The 17,540-nt window shown below is 41.0% G+C and overlaps 1 protein-coding gene across 1 annotated transcript in view; it reads left to right on the top strand.

Moving 5' to 3' along the window:
* Positions 1-13,777, top strand: part of LOC121438922 (14-3-3 protein theta) — a 30,417-nt gene extending 16,640 nt beyond the window's left edge. The window contains exons 3-6 of the mRNA XM_041639424.1: positions 6,933-7,056; positions 7,737-7,900; positions 8,563-8,658; positions 12,429-13,777. Coding sequence (XP_041495358.1) covers positions 6,933-7,056; positions 7,737-7,900; positions 8,563-8,658; positions 12,429-12,488 — 444 coding nt within the window. The 3' untranslated portion in view covers positions 12,489-13,777. The remainder of the gene's footprint in view (positions 1-6,932; positions 7,057-7,736; positions 7,901-8,562; positions 8,659-12,428) is intronic.
* The last annotated feature ends 3,763 nt before the right edge of the window (positions 13,778-17,540 follow it).

The following is a 17,540-nucleotide window of genomic DNA, read 5'->3' as shown; positions in this document are numbered from 1 at the left end:
CAGCATTGTCAGGGCATAAATTTGATTTTTGATTGAATTTAGAATATTTTAGTAACCAAAAAAGTTACATAATATGCAGCTGTTACTTAAAAATGAAGAGGGTTGTACATGCTTTACCACTTGACTGGAGAGGTCATTCATGACACTTGGAAAAATTGGTAGTTAAAGTTACATTCTTTGTAATTCTTAGGACTGCACATCTGGTTACACTGTTTATGAAAGATCAGATAGTGATATTTGTATTGTTTTGTCTGTGTTTGTATTAGCTGCCAATTATATGTTAAGATAGTGAAGAAAGCCTTATTAGCTGAAAGGGGGCTATTTGAAAGAACTAATAGAAAAGGAAGGAGGTGACAGTTTAAAGTGAAAGCTCTGGTAGGCATTTTAAAGTTGTGTCCATTTTGGGGGGCATAGATGATGTTAGTATATATGTCACAGTTACTGTTTGGAAGAACTTCTCTTAGGGGCTGAAGAGATGACTCAGCATTTAAGAACAATCATTCTTACTCAGATATGGAGTTGGCTTCCCAGCACCCATGCCAGAAGCATCACAACCAACTATAGCTCCTACTTTAGGGGTTCTGGTGCCCTCTTCTGGCCTCTATAGGTGCCAGTACACCTGACACATCTTTGATAAAAATGTTTTTAATGGCTAATAAGTAGTAGATACTGTCAAATGTAATTTTTGGTATGTATCAAGTTTTAGTGCCTTTTGTATAAATGTGAATTGATGAAACAAGTTTTTTTTTTTAAGTTTTTAAAGATTTAAAAAATTTTGTGTTTTGCCCCCATGTTTGTGTATGGTATCTGTGGAGGTCTAATGAGGGCATTGGGTTCCCTGGAGTAACAGATAGTTGTGCTGGAACCATGTCTGTGTTAGGAGCCAAATCTGGGTCCTCTGCAAGAGCAATAAGCACTCTTAGCCATGGAGTCCTCTCCAACCTCTGTGATGAAGCAAGTTTTAAATACTAAAATAATTCTTGGGAGCTGAGGTGCTATGGAGACTGCTTATGGTTAAGGAGCCTTCATCAGTACTCCCCAGCACCAGCAAAGACAGAATACTTAAAAGTGTTGATGCCTCATCTACAGGATAATCATGTATTCTTACAAAGCCAAATACTTCTAAGAGTGCAAAGAAATACTATTAGTAATTAATACTGTGATAATAAGCTTAAACTGATAAATCAAACCTGGGCACAACTACTCTATTTTTTTGAGGACTACTGCTTTATTGGTACTTTGTGGGGGTTTAGTGTGGGCTCTGAAAAAAATGTTAACCTTGGGGCATATAAGGTAGTAAGGATTTGATGAAATGTTCAGTTGAAGTTTGAGTTCTGACTGGTGTGTGCTATGTGATGTCAGCTGATTGATCATCCAGCTCATGGGATTTGCTTCTATTTCCATGAAAGCTTTTAATTCTTTTTTTAATATAAATTATTCTTTAAGATGGCTTCATTTAGCCATTTTGTCTTTGAGCTTGCTGTCTACGTAAGGCTGACATTCAACTCTTGATCTTTCTGCCTCACAAGCGCTGGGGTTATAGGTGTGCACTGCCATACCTGGCTTCTTTTGGTTTTTTGAGACAAGATTTCTCTGCAGCTTTGGAACCTGTCCTGGAACTAGCTCTTGTAGACCAGGCTGGCCTTGCCTGCCTCTGCCTCCTGAGTGCTGGCACCGCCCAGCGTTATTTTATTCTTTTTGTTACAGGGTGTATGGGGCATGTGTTGGGAGTCGGGAGGGGTGCCCTCAGGCCAGAAGAGGGCATTGGTTTTCCTGGAGCTGGACTTACAGGCAGTTGTGAGTCCCCTGATGTGGGATCTGAATTTAGACCCTCTGGGAAAGTAGCCAGTACTCTTCTGCTCCTTTTCTCCAGTCTAATAATCTAATTTCTAAAGCTCAAGCTCATATTTCCTCAATAATATGGTTATTCTGTCTGTATGATTATTACTATTTTTTAATATTTATTTATTTTGTATACAATATTCTGTCTACATGTATGCTTGCAGGCCAGAAGAGGGCACCAGACCTCATTACAGATAGTTGTGAGCCACCATGTGGTTGCTGGGAATTGAACTCAGGACCTTTGGAAGAGCAGGCAATTCCCTTAACCACTGAGCCATCTCTCCAGCCCCCATATGATTATTTAAAAGTAAACCTCTCACTTGTTTTGTCTTATGCCTCTTAGATATGCTTGCACCTTCCAACATATTCTTGTTTTTATTAAATGAGAAATAAGATATTCTCTAGTGTATCTTAAAGATTGAACTTGTTACTGGTGTGTTTATTAGTGGATTTTAGTGACGTGGCAGGAAACTGGAAAATGTGTGAACATTTCCTTGTTTAAATTTTCCTTATTTTTCAAGGTTCCTCTTCAGGTTCCTGTTCTGTATTCTGTATGAAGTATATGTTCTGTAGTTAAAGAGCAGTATATCTGACTTCTGAAGGAAGTGAGGATAAAGTTTATTTGGATGAGTGCTATGGAACATTACCACTGAAGGCAAGTGGATTGTTTTGTAAAACTGTTTAAGTGATGGCAAAATTGTGATATGCAGAAGGGGCTACCTATGTGAGTTAGTTAGTAGTGGGGTTTGTTTTTTCCTTCTAGAAGGAATAAGAAAAAAACATTACTGATCTGTGTTTGCACCGGTGCTGTTTCTTGACAGACTTATTTCTTAGTTTATAATTTTTGTAGTATTGTGTTTTTCTGAGAGTAAATTACTTACACCCTTTCCTTAAGCTCTTATTTCTTTGATCTAGAGCAGTGGTTCTCAACCTATGGGTTCTTAACCCCCCAGGAGGGTCGAATATCAGATGTTCTTCATATCAGATAATTTATAATGACTCATAACAGTAGCAAAATTAGTCATGAAGTAGCAATGACATAATTTTATGGTTGGGGGTCACCACAGCAGGAGGAACTATATAAAAGAGTCACAGCGTTCGGAAGGTTGAGAACCATTGGTGTAGGGTGTTCTCACTTACCAGACCATCTTGTAGTTGTGAGTAGTGCAATGACATCTTACAGCTCTCATTTGCTTTCTATACCCTCAGTCAAGTAACACCGCCAGTGCGACAGGGATCCCCAGTGGGAGTCCTCCAAACCTCCCAGGATCTTGCAGTTTGCTGGTTGAAGACTTTACTATATGAGTTAAAATAAAAATAATGCATGGAAGTAGTTGTGGTGGCTCATGCCTATAATCCTTAACCCTGGAGGTTTAGGCAGAAGGACTCTGTGCTCAATACCAGAATTAGCTCCATAGTGTGACTCTCAAAATAGTTACTATTAGTAATAGGAAAACTTGGTTTTGTTTTCGAGACAGGGTTTCTCTGTGTAGCCTTGGCTGTCCTGGAACTTGCTCTGTAGTCACACTCACAGAGCTATGCCTGCCTCTGCTTCCCAAGTGCTGGGATTAAAGATGTGCACCACAATACCATCATGCCTGTCTAGTTGTTTGTTTGTTTGTTTGTTTTTTAAAGATTTATTTTCTGGAGCTAGAGAGATGGCTCAGAGGTTAAGATCACTGGCTGCTCTTAAGTCCTGAGTTCAATTCCCAGCAACCACATGGTGGCTTACAACCATCTGTAATGAGATCTGGTGCCCTCTTCTGGCCTGCAGACAACACTGTATGCATAATGTGGGGGGAGGGGTGGGGAGGTTGCCTGCATGTATATATGTGTGCCATATGCGTGGCTGGTACCACAGAGGTGGGAAAAGGGCATCAGATCCTCTGGATTGGAAGGTTATGAACCGCCATCTGGGTGCTAAGAATTGAACCCAGTTCTCTGCAGGAGCAACAGTGCTCTCAACCATTGGGCCATCTCTACAGCCCCATGTTAAGGGTTTTTGTTTGTTAGTTTTTTAAGATTTTTAAATGCTTTTCCTCCTGTTTATTTCTATTAAGCTGTCTCATGTGGTGGTTGCATTTTGTTAGGGGCATTTTTCCAGACTTTCCAATTTGCATCATAATTAACACTTTATAACTTGTTAATAGATAGTATATGGGGTTTTTAAAAAATTTTATTGAGAATGCAAACTTGAACTTCTGGTCTTTGCTCAGCTTCTCTAACTGAACTGAGGCAGATGAACTGGTCAGTTTTCTGAGCTCTTAGCATGATGCTATTCTAGGCTTTGACTTCTTTTGATTGGTTTTATTCCCAGAGAACATCTACTACGTGTTAACATATTTTTATGAGAATTATTTTTTAAATTACTTACTATCAAGTAAAATGGATAGTCTGAAGAGATGAGCTATTGTTCAACTTTGACTATTTTTAGTCAGCACCAACAATTAAAGGTCATTGGTTTTAGTGAAGATGCCATTATATGAAACCAGGGATATAAAAGACATAGCCAAGTCAGGTATGGTGACATAATACCTATGATCCCTTGGGCACTAGAACAGGGCTAGAGTACATAAGGAAACACTGTCTCTAAATAAATGATAGATCAGTAAGTAAATAAACAATGCAGTCATGTTTTAAAATAGACTTAGCAGTGGAGGGTTGGTCTAGTAGATGAGCTCCTGTCTACATAGCATGTGCGTCAGTTTGCCACCCTCCCCCCCACACAAATAAGCTAATAGCTTACATCCAGTTGACATAAAAGTTGCTTTCAAATTGCTATATACATGTCTAACTCTAGTCTGCAGACCCTGTACTTCTCTTTCTTTGGGCAGACACTTGTCTGCAGAGGATCCTGAATGTGTCATTCTGAGCCACAGTGCTGTCTGTATTGTTCTTCCTCATATCTGATGTCTTAAGCATTTTGTATTACCTCTTTTTTTTTTTAAATTGTTTTGTCTTAGTGCATTTTTCACCCATGCTTCCCTTTCTTTTTAAGTTGGGGAGTTCTTACTGTGTTTATTTGTCTGTGTATTATTATGCGCACATGAGTAAAGGTGTCCCTCAAGTTCAGAAGCATTGGGTCTCCCTGGAGCTAGAGTTACAGACAGTTCTAAACTGCTTGTGTGCTGGGAACTGAACTCTGGTCCTATGCAAGAGCAATATGCATGCTTTTAACCACCGAGCCATCTCTTCGGGTATATCCCCCCGCCTGCCTCCGAGAGCATTTATGTCTTCTTTGATGACCCAGTAAACTTCACTAGGGTTTCTTACAAGAGCTTAGGTACATTACTGGTAGCTACACCACTGAAGAAAGTATCCATTAACTACTTACAGATCCTTAGAGAGAACTTGGAGCTTTATGAACCCCTCCTCCAGTTACTGTTAATTTGCTTATAAATCCTTAGAAAAGGATGAGGCCTCATGACTCTCTTCCTTATCACAAGATACTGATGGGCCAAATACAGTTGTATGCCTGAAAGACAGTGTCTTACAATACTTCACCCTATCCTCTGTGTGGTTACTGTCTTCTCTCCTCTGTCATGTTCCCTGAGCCTTAGAGTGAGTGATGTGTAGATAACCTGTTTAGAGATGAACATTTAACTCACTTATTCTCAGCACTTTGACCAGTTTTGATTCTCTATCAAGGATGATAGCGATACTACTGTATGGAGATAAAAGTAATTATTTAGAAGACAGTTTGACAGGCACATCATGTCCTTTTAACAAAACAATTGTAGCCTTCCCACTAGGACCCATGACTTCCCCAGGTACAAGATGGCACCAGATGATATGACTCCCCTTCTGTGGAGCTGGATCCTAAACAGGTGTTTCGAATACTGGTTCTGTTGGTTACCCCCATAGCAGACTTGGCACTGTAGCTCCGGTGGGAACTTCTTGTCCTGCTGTCCAGTGGTATAGCGGGCAGGAAGTAAACCTAAATAATGCTGTTGGGTAACAGTTCTCCGCCAGCCGCCTTCATAGTCCTTCTAGTACTGTGAGGACTGGAAAGCAGGGAAGACAGTTATGCCTTGTTCCCGTTTGATTGCTCTAGTCCTGTGTGCTAGTTTGGTTCTGTTGCTTTGATAAAACACTTTGATCAAAACCATTCGAGGGGAGGAAAGGGTCACACTCCATTACTGAGAAAGCAGGGCAGGAAGCTGAAGGCAGGAAGTGAAGCAGAGACCATGGATGAACACTATGTTTATTGGCTTACTCTACATAGGGATGGCAGTGCCCTACTGAGCTGTCATTAACCAAGAAAATTGCCCCCACAGACTTGCCTACAGTCTAGTCTGTTGGAGGCATTTTCTCAATTGAGGCTCTCTCTTCCCAATTGACAAAAAAACTAACAAGTACATACTGCGACTAGCGCAGTACATCCTGCGACTAGCGCATGTATTGTTATCCAGCAATAGGTTCTTACTCTAGTTCTAATGGTAACCAATTCCAGTAGCAATTGTTTGTATTTTTGGAAGCAACAGGGGTTTGTTTACCTTACCAACAGCTTGTAGGGAGGTATCCTGGTTGTGGTTCTGGCATTTTTATGTAGTAACATGGTTTCTGAGAGCAGTTTTATCCGTTCATACCAGGTACCTCTTTAAACTTTTTTTTTTAAAGAAAAAATTAGCTTATTAAGTATCAGTTGTTTATGTCAGTTTTTGTTGACCCTCCTCTACCTGCTTTTCTCCTCCATCTCCCTGCCTGTTCCCATGCCTCCCTACCTGCCACCTTTCTTAACTAGAGGCTATCTCTTCATACATCTTTTGACTGAGCACTTTGTGAGGGCAGCATGAATTTTATTTCAGATTTTATGTATTTAGTCGAGTAGATAGCACATAAGTGGGTATCAGTAAATATTGGGCAAATAGCTTACTAAAAGGACAAGCTTTTGCTAATGACAGTATTTGGCGTATCTATGTTTTTTTTTGCTATAAACTGTGGACAAGGCCTGCCAGGGAAGCTAGTACAACAACTTGACCCAGTTGTAAGAACATACTTGAGGTCTAGATTGCAATAATAGTCAGGAATATACTATTCTTGTTTGTGACCGAATGGCTTTTCATTAGTGCTTGATTTATTTCTTTTAGGAATTGTTGGATAAGTATTTAATAGCCAATGCAACTAATCCAGAGAGTAAGGTCTTCTATCTGAAGATGAAGGGAGATTATTTCCGGTATCTTGCTGAAGTAGCATGTGGCGATGATCGAAAACGTAAGTATATTTGACCTGTGGATAAATGCAGAATATATAAAATGAAGTGGGGTTGGGTAGTCACTTGTCACTATGACAAATATCTAAGAACAAACAGCTTAAAGGAGAGATTTATTTTGACTTCAATGGTTTCAGTCCATGGTTCACTGATTCCATTAATGTGGACCCTGAGTAGGCCAGTCTTGAGAGGATGTGATGGAATAGAGCTGCTCACCTAAGTGCAGCCTTGGAGCAAAGGGGTTAGGAGAGCTAGAGACACTGTATAGCTTTTCAGGATACTTCATAGTTTCTGTCACCTTCCAGTAATGCCAGCCATCAGAAGACTGATCCATGGATTTGGTCAGCACCCTCAGGATGTAGTCCTTAAAAGCCACACAAACTCACAGTCCTATCTTTAACACATGTGTCTTAGAGAACATTTCACATTCAAACCATGACAGGATAAGTGGAGATCAGAGGACATCTACCATATGTGTTCAGGGATCAAACTCTTGTCAAGATTGGTGGCAGGCACCTTTACCCACTGACTATCTTGCTGGTCCTGATGGGTTTTATTTAAATATACTGAACTATGATGACTGAGAATGACTCAGCTGCTATATACGTTAAAGTTGTCAGAATGCTGTATATTGGATAGATATTTTTGCTGTTGTCTTATTTTTTTTTTCTTCAACTCACAGAAACGATAGATAATTCCCAAGGAGCCTACCAAGAGGCATTTGATATAAGCAAGAAAGAGATGCAGCCTACACATCCAATCCGCCTGGGTCTGGCCCTTAACTTTTCTGTATTTTACTATGAGATCCTTAATAATCCAGAGCTTGCCTGCACACTGGCTAAAACGGTAAGGTCTGTGGGAACTATACCTCTTTGGCTGAGGGTATTTGAGATACTAAGTATATTAATTTTTAAGTATTTGGATATTCAGGGAAGCTATTTCTTTTGCAATGTGTTTTCTTTTTTATTGCTGTCGTGCCTACTTCCTCCCCCTTTAAACACCATGCTCTCACTGTCATGTCTGACTGAAGAGCATGGAAGCAAAGTGGTCAAAGAAATGTAACTTTAGGAGGAAGCATCACATTCTAGAAAGGAGTGCCTACCGAGTTGAAGCACTAGAAATCTGTATTCCCCCAAATGTCTCAGGGTTATGCTAGCTCTTATAAGAATTGTGTCAAGTGTTGCTAATCTACTGTGTGTCTTGTGAAAGAACAAAGATACCTGTTTCTATAAGTATTTACAGCATGTTTCAGGTTATACAAATTCTTTTTTCTTTCTTTTTTTTTTAAAAAAAGAGCAAGTATGGATTTTAGTAAGGAAAGAACTTCCTCAGGTTGGAGGGAATTTTAAGTGAGGAGCCCTCACAAAAATCTTAAACCAGGATTCTAAGGCAGTACTTCTTAGTTAGTGTGTGACTAACACAGTGTAACTGTGCACACAGTTGTATTTGCAGAATGACCAGCTTCTGTCACTGAAGGTATTGCTCACTGTGAATATTAACTTTACCAGGCTTTTGATGAGGCCATCGCAGAGCTTGATACACTGAATGAAGACTCCTACAAAGACAGCACCCTCATCATGCAGTTGCTTAGAGACAACTTAACAGTGAGTGTTTCCAGAAACAGCATAACTTTATTTTGATCTTCCTGTCTTGGGGGGGGGGCAGTTATAGAAGAAGTAGAGTGTTTTTAAAGCTTGGAGAAAGATCTCCATGGTGACAAGGTACTTTTTTTTTTTTTTATCAGACCTTCCTGGAAAAGGTACTGTGCTTGTAGGAACACAGTGTTATTATTCTTTGACTTGGTTGAACATGTTGATAACAGTTAATTTAGAGCGCTTGTGTTTTTTTTTTTGTTTTTTTTTTTTTGTTTTTTTTTTTTTTTTTTTTTTTGGTTTTTTCGAGACAGGGTTTCTCTGTGGTTTTGGAGCCTGTCCTGGAACTAGCTCTTGTAGACCAGGCTGGTCTCGAACTCACAGAGATCCGCCTGCCTCTGCCTCCCGAGTGCTGGGATTAAAGGCGTGAGCCACCACCGCCCGGCTTTAGAGCGCTTGTGTAATTTTAGTATTTCCTTTCTCTGGCTAAATTAGGCATAGCAAATATAGGGTTTCTATAGGTGTTGCAATCTCCTAAAATCACATGAAACGGCTTGTTCTAATCAAAGTTTACTTGGTAAGGCTAGAGAGAACATTGATTGCTCTTCCAGAGGGCCTGGGTTCAAGTCTCAATATACACATAGTGGTTCACAATGGACTAACTCCAGTTCTAAAGAACCCAAGGCCCTCTTCTGGTCTCCATGGGCACTATACACACATGGTGTGCAGGCAGAACACCTATACCTATAAAGGTTTTTAAATTTTTTTAAAGGTTGCTTTGTGAGTTATATATATTTGAATATTTGATAGTGGGTCTTCTAGTTTGCATTCTGTTGCAGTGATAAAACACCATGACCAAAAGCATTTGGGAAGGAAGGGATTTGTCTCAGCTTAGAGTTTATAGTCTGTCATAGAGGGCAGTCAGGGCAGGAGATCAAGACAGGAATCTGGAGCCAGGAGCTGAAGCAGAGGCCATGGAGGAGAGCTGTTTGCTGATTTGTTCTCCAGGGCTTGCTCAGCATGCTTTTCTTTTATAAACCAGAAGCACATTCTCAGGGGTGGTGTTTCCCATAGCAGAGCGAGGCCCTCTCAATCATTAATCAAGATGTCCCCAAGTCACGTGATGATGGTGCACACCTTTAACCCCAGCACTTGGGATATAGAGGCAGGCAGATCTCTGAGTTCGAGGCCACCCTGGTCTATAGAATGAGTTCCAGGACAGCCAGGGCTACACAGAGAATCCCTGTCTCAAAAAAGATGTGCCTACAGACATGCCTACAAGCCGGGCGGTGGTGGCGCACGCCTTTAATCCCAGCACTTGGGAGGCAGAGGCAGGCGGATCTCTGTGGGTTTGAGGCCAGCCTGGTCTACAAAGGGAGTTCCAGGGCAGTCTCCAAAGCTACAAAGAAACCCTGTCTCGAAAAACCAACAAAACAAAACAGACTTGCCTACAAGCCAATCTGATGGAGGTATTATTCCCTCAATGACAAAGTGCCTGGGATTAAACAACTTTAAAAGAAGGAAACATTGGGAGGCTGGAGAGAAGATGACTCAGTGGTTAAGAGTACTGGCTGCTCTTCCAGAGGTCCTGAGTTCAATTTCCAGCAACCACAGGATGGCTCACAACCATCTGTAATGAGATCTGGCTCCCTCCTCTGGCTTGCAGGCGTACATGGAGGCAGACTGTTGTATACATAATAAATCTTAAAAAAAAAAGGAAGGAAACATTTAGTTTGATTCTTGAGTTTAAAGGTTTCAGTCCATAGTAGCTTGGCCATGTTGTGTTGAACAGCTTAATGGGGACGTGTGGTGAACTCCTGCATGTCTCTTGGCAGCCACAGGAAAGAGACCTGTATCATAGTGTCCTCTTCAAGGGCACTCCCACAATGACCCCAACTTTCTCTAGCTTGATGCCTCTTCTAAGAAATTCTACTACTCTCTTTCAAGCCACAGTGACCATATGGGCCTTTGGGTACATTTTAGACCCAAATTATAGCAGAATAATTGAAAAAGGTAAAGCTTTAAATTAAATTGTTTTGTATTTTCAAGTAAATTTGATGGAGTAATATCTTAGACTTAAGGGAACAGAGGGAATGATGCCTGTTAGTTTGAATGCAGTTTTCCTTGCCCCTGGTTGTAGTGCTTCAGCTTTTACTAGGGAGGATTATTGTTAGAGTGTTTTATAAAGTTCCCATCCGTTCAGTTCTCCTGGACAGATGATGTGGGAATTAGGAAAGCACTGGACTTTCTTAGTTGTCAGCAAAGCCTGCAGCCCTGTGGGACAGAGGAGTGATCCACACACATCTGCTTCTGTGAACTGATTGTATATTCCTTCCATGGACTCAGGACTAGCTGTCTTTTAACTGGTTTGGTTCTGTCCTCTCTTTAAGGAGTAATTCTTTAGGGGATTTTAATTCTGTTTATTATAGTATCTTAATAGTAATTTAAGGTAATCTAAGAGCCTCATTTTTCTAAAGTTGCAAGTAGCATCCTGGTGTTGATCTGATAAAATCTATTTTCTGAACTGATTGCGGTTAGTATTGACTGTTGACTTCTTTCCATCCTTAATTAGAGCGATCTTAGAGTACTGTAGGTTTAGCATTCAGTTAGTACACATGTTTGCATGCTATGTCTCTAGCTTCATCACTTAATCCTGTTTGAATTTCTGTCAGTGTAAAGTATATTTGCTGCTTTTTCTGTTAGTCCTTCATGTACTTGGAAACAACAAAACCATGATTTTCTCCTTGTATGCTTTCTGCTTTATTAGCCTCATGAATTACTTTTTTATTTTTTATTTTTTTTTTTGGATTTTTCGAGACAGGGTTTCTCCGTAGCTTTTGGTTCCTGTCCTGGAACTAGCTCTTGTAGACCAGGCTGGCCTCGAACTCACAGAGATCCGCCTGCCTCCGCCTCCCGAGTGCTGGGATTAAAGGCGTGCGCCACCACCGCCCAGCTTACTTTTTTATTTTTGAGACAAGAGTTTGTCTGTATAACTTTGACTATCCTGGAACTCACTCTGTAGACCAGGCTGGCCTTGAACTTGGACGGAGATCCACCTTTCTCTGCCTCTTGAGCTCTGGGAATAAAGATGTGTGCCACCAACACCTGGTTATAAATTCTATTTAAATATTGTTTTCAAGGAAAGCATTTCACTACTGAGAATGGAGAATATGAGATTCTCAGCATTTCCCTTGTGTATTCTGTAATTACAATTCTATTACTTAACTACTAGTATGGTGTTGGACACTGTCTCAGTTTGCTCTCTGCTGCTGTATAAAGCTCATGACCATGGGCTGGAGAGGTGGCTCAGAAGTTTAGAGCACTGGCTGCTCTTCCAGAGGTCCTGAGTTCAATTCCCAACAACCACATGGTGGCTCGCAACCATCTGTGATGAATTCTGGTATGCAGACATACATGCAGGCAGAATGCTATATACATAATAAATAAACTAATTAAAAAAAAAACAGCTCATGACCAAAGCAGCTTGGGGAGGAGAAGGATGTATATTTGGTTCTCACATCGCGTCATAGTCCATCCTTGAGGGAAGTCAGAGCAAGAACCCAAGGAGGAACATGTAGATGGTGGTACTGCCCACAGTACACATATATATATGTGTATGCGATTTTGTAAATGTCTTGTTAGACTGTGTTTTGAAGGGGTGATGTTGTTCAGTTTTGAGGAAGGATTGTCATGATCATTCTCAAGGACTTCTCTCAGGGGACGTAAAGAATATCTAAATGGAAGTAATATCTTACGGTGTTTCTTTTTTTCTTCCTCTGTAGTTATGGACATCGGACAGTGCAGGAGAAGAATGTGATGCAGCTGAAGGGGCCGAAAACTAAAGGCATCCAGGGTGCTGTCCTTCGTCCCTCAAGAAAACCTTTTTACATCTCCATTCCTTATTTCACCTGGATTTCCTCTAGCAAGGAAGCCTATTCATGTGTATGGGATCAACTGTTTATAGTCTTTTCACACTGCAGCTTTGGGAAAACTCCATCCCCTGATTTGTGTTGTCTCGGCCTTCCTGGTGTGCGGTTACTGCTGTAGAAAAGTATCAATAGCTTCATTTCATATAAACGCGAGTAACTGCAGACACTTGTGTAGAGGACTGACAGTACATTGGGTATTTAAGTACTCTGAACCAGTTCTGCAAGTGGCTGTGTTTTGTATTACTGTGAAGCTATGGGAATGTAGTGCATTACAATTTAAAGTAATTGTAATAATAACTCCCCGATTTCTACATCCCCCTCTGACCCTTCTTTGGGGGGGTAATCCTTTCAGAAGCGACTTTTCCATACTCTTACTGCATATTCCTTTTTAGTAGGAATCCAGAAGTGTTGGGTTGAATGGGAAAGCTCTTAATGCATCCAGTCTTGGGGGTCACAGATTGAAATGTCTCCTATGTCACATATTCTGGAGGTTACGTCTGTCTGTGACAACAGGGAGTTTCATTTATGCATTCTTCATTTGCTGCTGTTTGAGTTGACAACTTCCTTCCCAATAAAAATTCACTTACACCTCCTGCCTTCGTAGCTCTGGTATTCACTTTACCTTGTAATAGAAGTAGCATGTTGCTGCCAGAATACAAGCATTGCTTTGGGCAAATTAAAATGCATGTCCTTTCTTAATACACTAGAAAGGGGAAATAAAGTACACAAGTCCAAGTCTAAACGTCAGTACTTTTCCATGCAGATCTGTACACATGTGAGGTGAGGGTGTCCAGTTTGTCCAGTGATTGTTCTTTAGAGGGTCGGACCCACAATATTGTGTTTGCTAATCATTGACTGTAGTCCCAAAAAAGCCTTGTGAAATGTTATGCCCTATGTAACAGCAGAGTAACATAAAATAAAACTACATTTTATAAAACCATTTATTATGGCTTTGTAACAGTTGCATACCCATATTTTAAGGAACAGATGCATTTACTACCTTCTGAAGTTTATTACTATTTCTCTTTATGTAAAATGTAGTTAGTATAAACATGTATTTCTGCATTGTGGTACACTTGTGGGGTGCCTGACACTGTAAAATTGGACTGTATTTCTCCAGGTCATCTCATGGGTCATCTCCTCAGATGTGAGTGATAATCTGGTTAGCTGTCGTGTGGAATAAAGTGGACATTTGAACACTAGAAAAGCTACTCATGTGCCTAGGAGTGCTTTGGCTGGTGTTGGAGTTGTAAGTGTGGGGTTCTGGTTTCCAGTTAGCTCACTCTCTAAGCATTCCCTACCACTCGGACATTCAAAGTCATGTTGATTTTATATTATCAGTGATTTCCTTTTAACCTGTATTAGTTTGAGAAATAGTTTTTCAAGGCAACATAATTTGAAAAATTAACACTAAGGTTTATCCTCTTATTTTCTAAAACATGAATGTGGGGGAAAAAAAGCTCCATTTACAGTTGCTATATGCTTCCTCTCTGGCTTTCTTTCTCTTCCATTTCTCTTGATTCTTCTTTTCCTTAGAACTTTGTACATGTGAGAATGTCTCCCACTTTGGTATAAGCCTTACTGGTAGCTTGTTGAGAAGAATTGATAAGGCTATATAGGTTTTTATCCATAGTGCCTCAAAAAGTTAAAAACAGCACAGAAAGAAAACCAAAACAGTTCATAGAAGTTTGTTTCCCTGAATTTAAATCTGTAGGATACGGCTTATAGTTACAGATAGTTGGGTGAAGATGAGAGTGGTGTACACTGAGAGCCTGTCATGTGTTGAGCAGTAAGTGGTGAGTAAAGTCAGGTGATGGGTTGCTGGGTGGCCTCTCTGTATTCAGCCCCACATTTTTTTTTTTTTTTTTTTTTTTTTTTTTTTTTTTTTTTTTTTTTGGTTTTTCGAGACAGGGTTTCTCTGTGGTTTTGGAGCCTGTCCTGGAACTAGCTCTTGTAGACCAGGCTGGTCTCGAACTCACAGAGATCCGCCTGCCTCTGCCTCTGAGTGCTGGGATTAAAGGCGTGCGCCACCACCGCCCGGCTCAGCCCCACATTTGAATGTCTTATTTCAAGGTTGGAAAGGCAGCTCAGATCTTAAAAGTGCTGCTTTTTCAGAGGGTTACGGTTTGGTCTCCAGAACTCCTACTCTGAGCGGAGGAGATACACACAGAGAACATTAAATTAATTTCTGACAAGAAAGAATGCCTTCTCCATTTAGGAGAAATTAATATCTAAAGTCCTGGTGTTCAACCTTCTGGTTTATGGGCCTTTCAGCATTAGACAGAAAAACATCTTTCCTCAGGGGGAGGTGGAAGCAAGTAAGGGTTTAGAGTTATGGGAGGCTTTAGAGCCATGTTTGAGGGTGTCCTTTTTCTAATTTTCATTTCCAGGGATTGGACCCAGGGCCCCATGCTCCTAGGCATCGTTTGTGGTATACCCAGCCCTTGAGAACTCGCAATTTTTGAAATTTCTTTCCAAGGCTGCATGTGGTGGCTCACTCCTTTAATCCCAACACTCAGGAGACAGAGGCAGGTGAATCTCTTGGGTTCGAGGCAGCATGGTCTACAAAGCAAGTCCCAGGATAGGCTTCAAAGCTACACAGAGAAACCCTGTCTCAAAAAAATGGAATAGCAGTGGAGCTTTCTGGGACAACTTCATATATAGCTTAACTGAAACTTTAGTCTGCTGCTGTTTCCTAGTAGAGGGGCTGTACGCAGGCTTCCCCTTCCTGTGGACTAGAAGTAGATACTACTTGCAAAATCCCTGCTCACCTTGTGTAATCCTTCCTCGCCATCCTACTCCAGTAATGTGAGCTTTTGAAGGATAGCAGGCTGAGGCATTACTGGGGTTTTGTTTTTCCTTTCCATCTGGAATTAGTATTCAGTGTGCTTCTGCTATTTCATGTCGTTGGAAGTATTTGTCCTGCCTGGTCCTACAGCTATTCAGTCCCCTCCCCCCCCCAAAAAAAAACCACACAGCTTATATTAATTATAAACTGTTTGGCCTCTTAGTTCAGGCTTATTACTACTAACTAGGTCTTAGAACTTAAGTAAACTTCTTACCTATGTTTAGCCATGTGGCTTGGTACCTTTTCTCAGATATTCTCTTGCTTCTTCTGGCTGGTGAGTGTGTCTCTCTGCTTTTCCTCTTCCCAGAATTCTCCTAATCTGGTCACCCCACCTGTACTTCCTTCCTGGTTACTGGCCAGTCAGTGTTTTATTAAACCAATATGAGTGACAAATCTTTGCAGCGTACAAGAGCATTCTCCCACAGCAGTTTCATCCCTGTGGGTCTTTCCACAAAGGCCCTTCATTTAAGCCATTCTCCATGATCATTTTTCCCCCCAGACTTAGGGACCCTGTCAGGAATCTTGGAATATTGGTTTACTGGTAGAACAGAGACAGCTGGCAACACCAAAACTTTAAACTAGGAAAATAAATAGGGTGAGGTTAGTAACCTTTTTTGAAATTAGACTCAAGTCTAAGATGATTTGATGGAGAGATGAACAGCCTAGAAGTCAAGCCGTCTGGTCTCCATGTGTACTCACTAGCGTTAGTGCTCAAGGACGGAGTGTCAGAACGGTGATCCACACAACTTCACAACTGTCGCCATGGTCTGAGCTTCACTTTTTTGGCTATAAAAGGTGCACAGTCTACTCTGTGAGCTACTGCATCAAAGAATTTCCAGGTGTGTAGGGGATTTAACAGGTTGAGCATGGTAGTAAGCACCTATAATTCCAGCTAGCTATTCAAGTAGAGTCAGGAAGACCCTTTCTCAGCCAGGTATGGTGGCACGTATCTACAATCTCAGTACTTTGGAGGTTCTAAGACCAGCCCGGATTACATGAGACCCTCCTGTTTTTAAGAAACTTCTGCTCAAGATAAAAGAAGGGCTGGTGGTAAAGCTCAGTGGTTTCTTAGCGTGCAAAGGTACATCAGGTCAGCCTAAATTGGAGGGTTCTAATAAAGTGAAATTGTCTACTATACTGAGCAGACCCATTACCCTACATTGTCAAGGACACACACAGAAAAATGACTAACTTGGGAATGAAAGGCTTAAAAAACTATTAAGCAGTTATGTTGCTTCTAATTAGTGTCCTCTGATGGAAAACCAGGAGAAATTTTTGTTGCTAAGTTAGAAAACACCAAGACCCAGAGAAGAAATGTCTTTGTTTCTCTTTGGTCAAGAGTTTACTTGCCTGATCTGTTAGCACAGAGCTGTAAATACCATTATCTGGAAGGCTCAGACTGAGTTGCACAGATTATTTTTTTAAATATTTATTTTTTTTATTTATTAAAGATTTCTGCCTCCTCCCCTTCACCGCCTCCCATATCCCTCCCCCTTTTAAAAAATATTTATTATGTATACAATATTCTGGTGTATGCCTGCAGGCCAGAAGAGGGCACCAGACTCCATTACAGATGATTGTGAGCCACCATGTGGTGGCTGGGAATTGAACTCAGGACCTTTGGAAGAGCAGGTAATGCTCTTAACCTCTGAGCCATCTCTCCAGCCCCCAACACAGATTATTTTTTAAGAGGTGGGGAGGGGTACCCACTGTTGCAGCTGTTAGTATTAATGGAAGTAATTTCAAGTCTTCCCCCATTAATTAGATTTTTTTTTTCTTTTTTAGTTTTTCGAGAGGGTTTCTCTGTAGCTTTGGAGCCTGTCCTGGCACTAGCTCTTGTAGACCAGGCTGGCCTCGAACCCACAGAGATCCTCCTGCCTCTGCCTCCCGAGTGCTGGGATTAAAGGTGTGTGCCACCACCGCCCGGCTAGATTTTTTTTTTTTTAAGTAGCTTTATGTGCATTGGTATCTTGCCCTCCCTCATTCATGTTTTTGTGAGGTATCAGATTCCCTGGAACTGTAAACAGTTGTGAGCAGCCATGTGGGTGCTACGAGATCCCTGGTCCTTTGGAAGAGCAGCCAGTGCTCTTAACTGCTGAGCCATCTCTTGCCCCCGA

This window comes from Microtus oregoni, unplaced genomic scaffold (assembly GCF_018167655.1).
Source record: "Microtus oregoni isolate MIOR12 unplaced genomic scaffold, Mior012 000058F_ref0000040, whole genome shotgun sequence".
NCBI classification, from domain to species: Eukaryota; Metazoa; Chordata; class Mammalia; order Rodentia; family Cricetidae; genus Microtus; species Microtus oregoni.
This window is presented reverse-complemented; position numbering and strand designations above follow the sequence as displayed.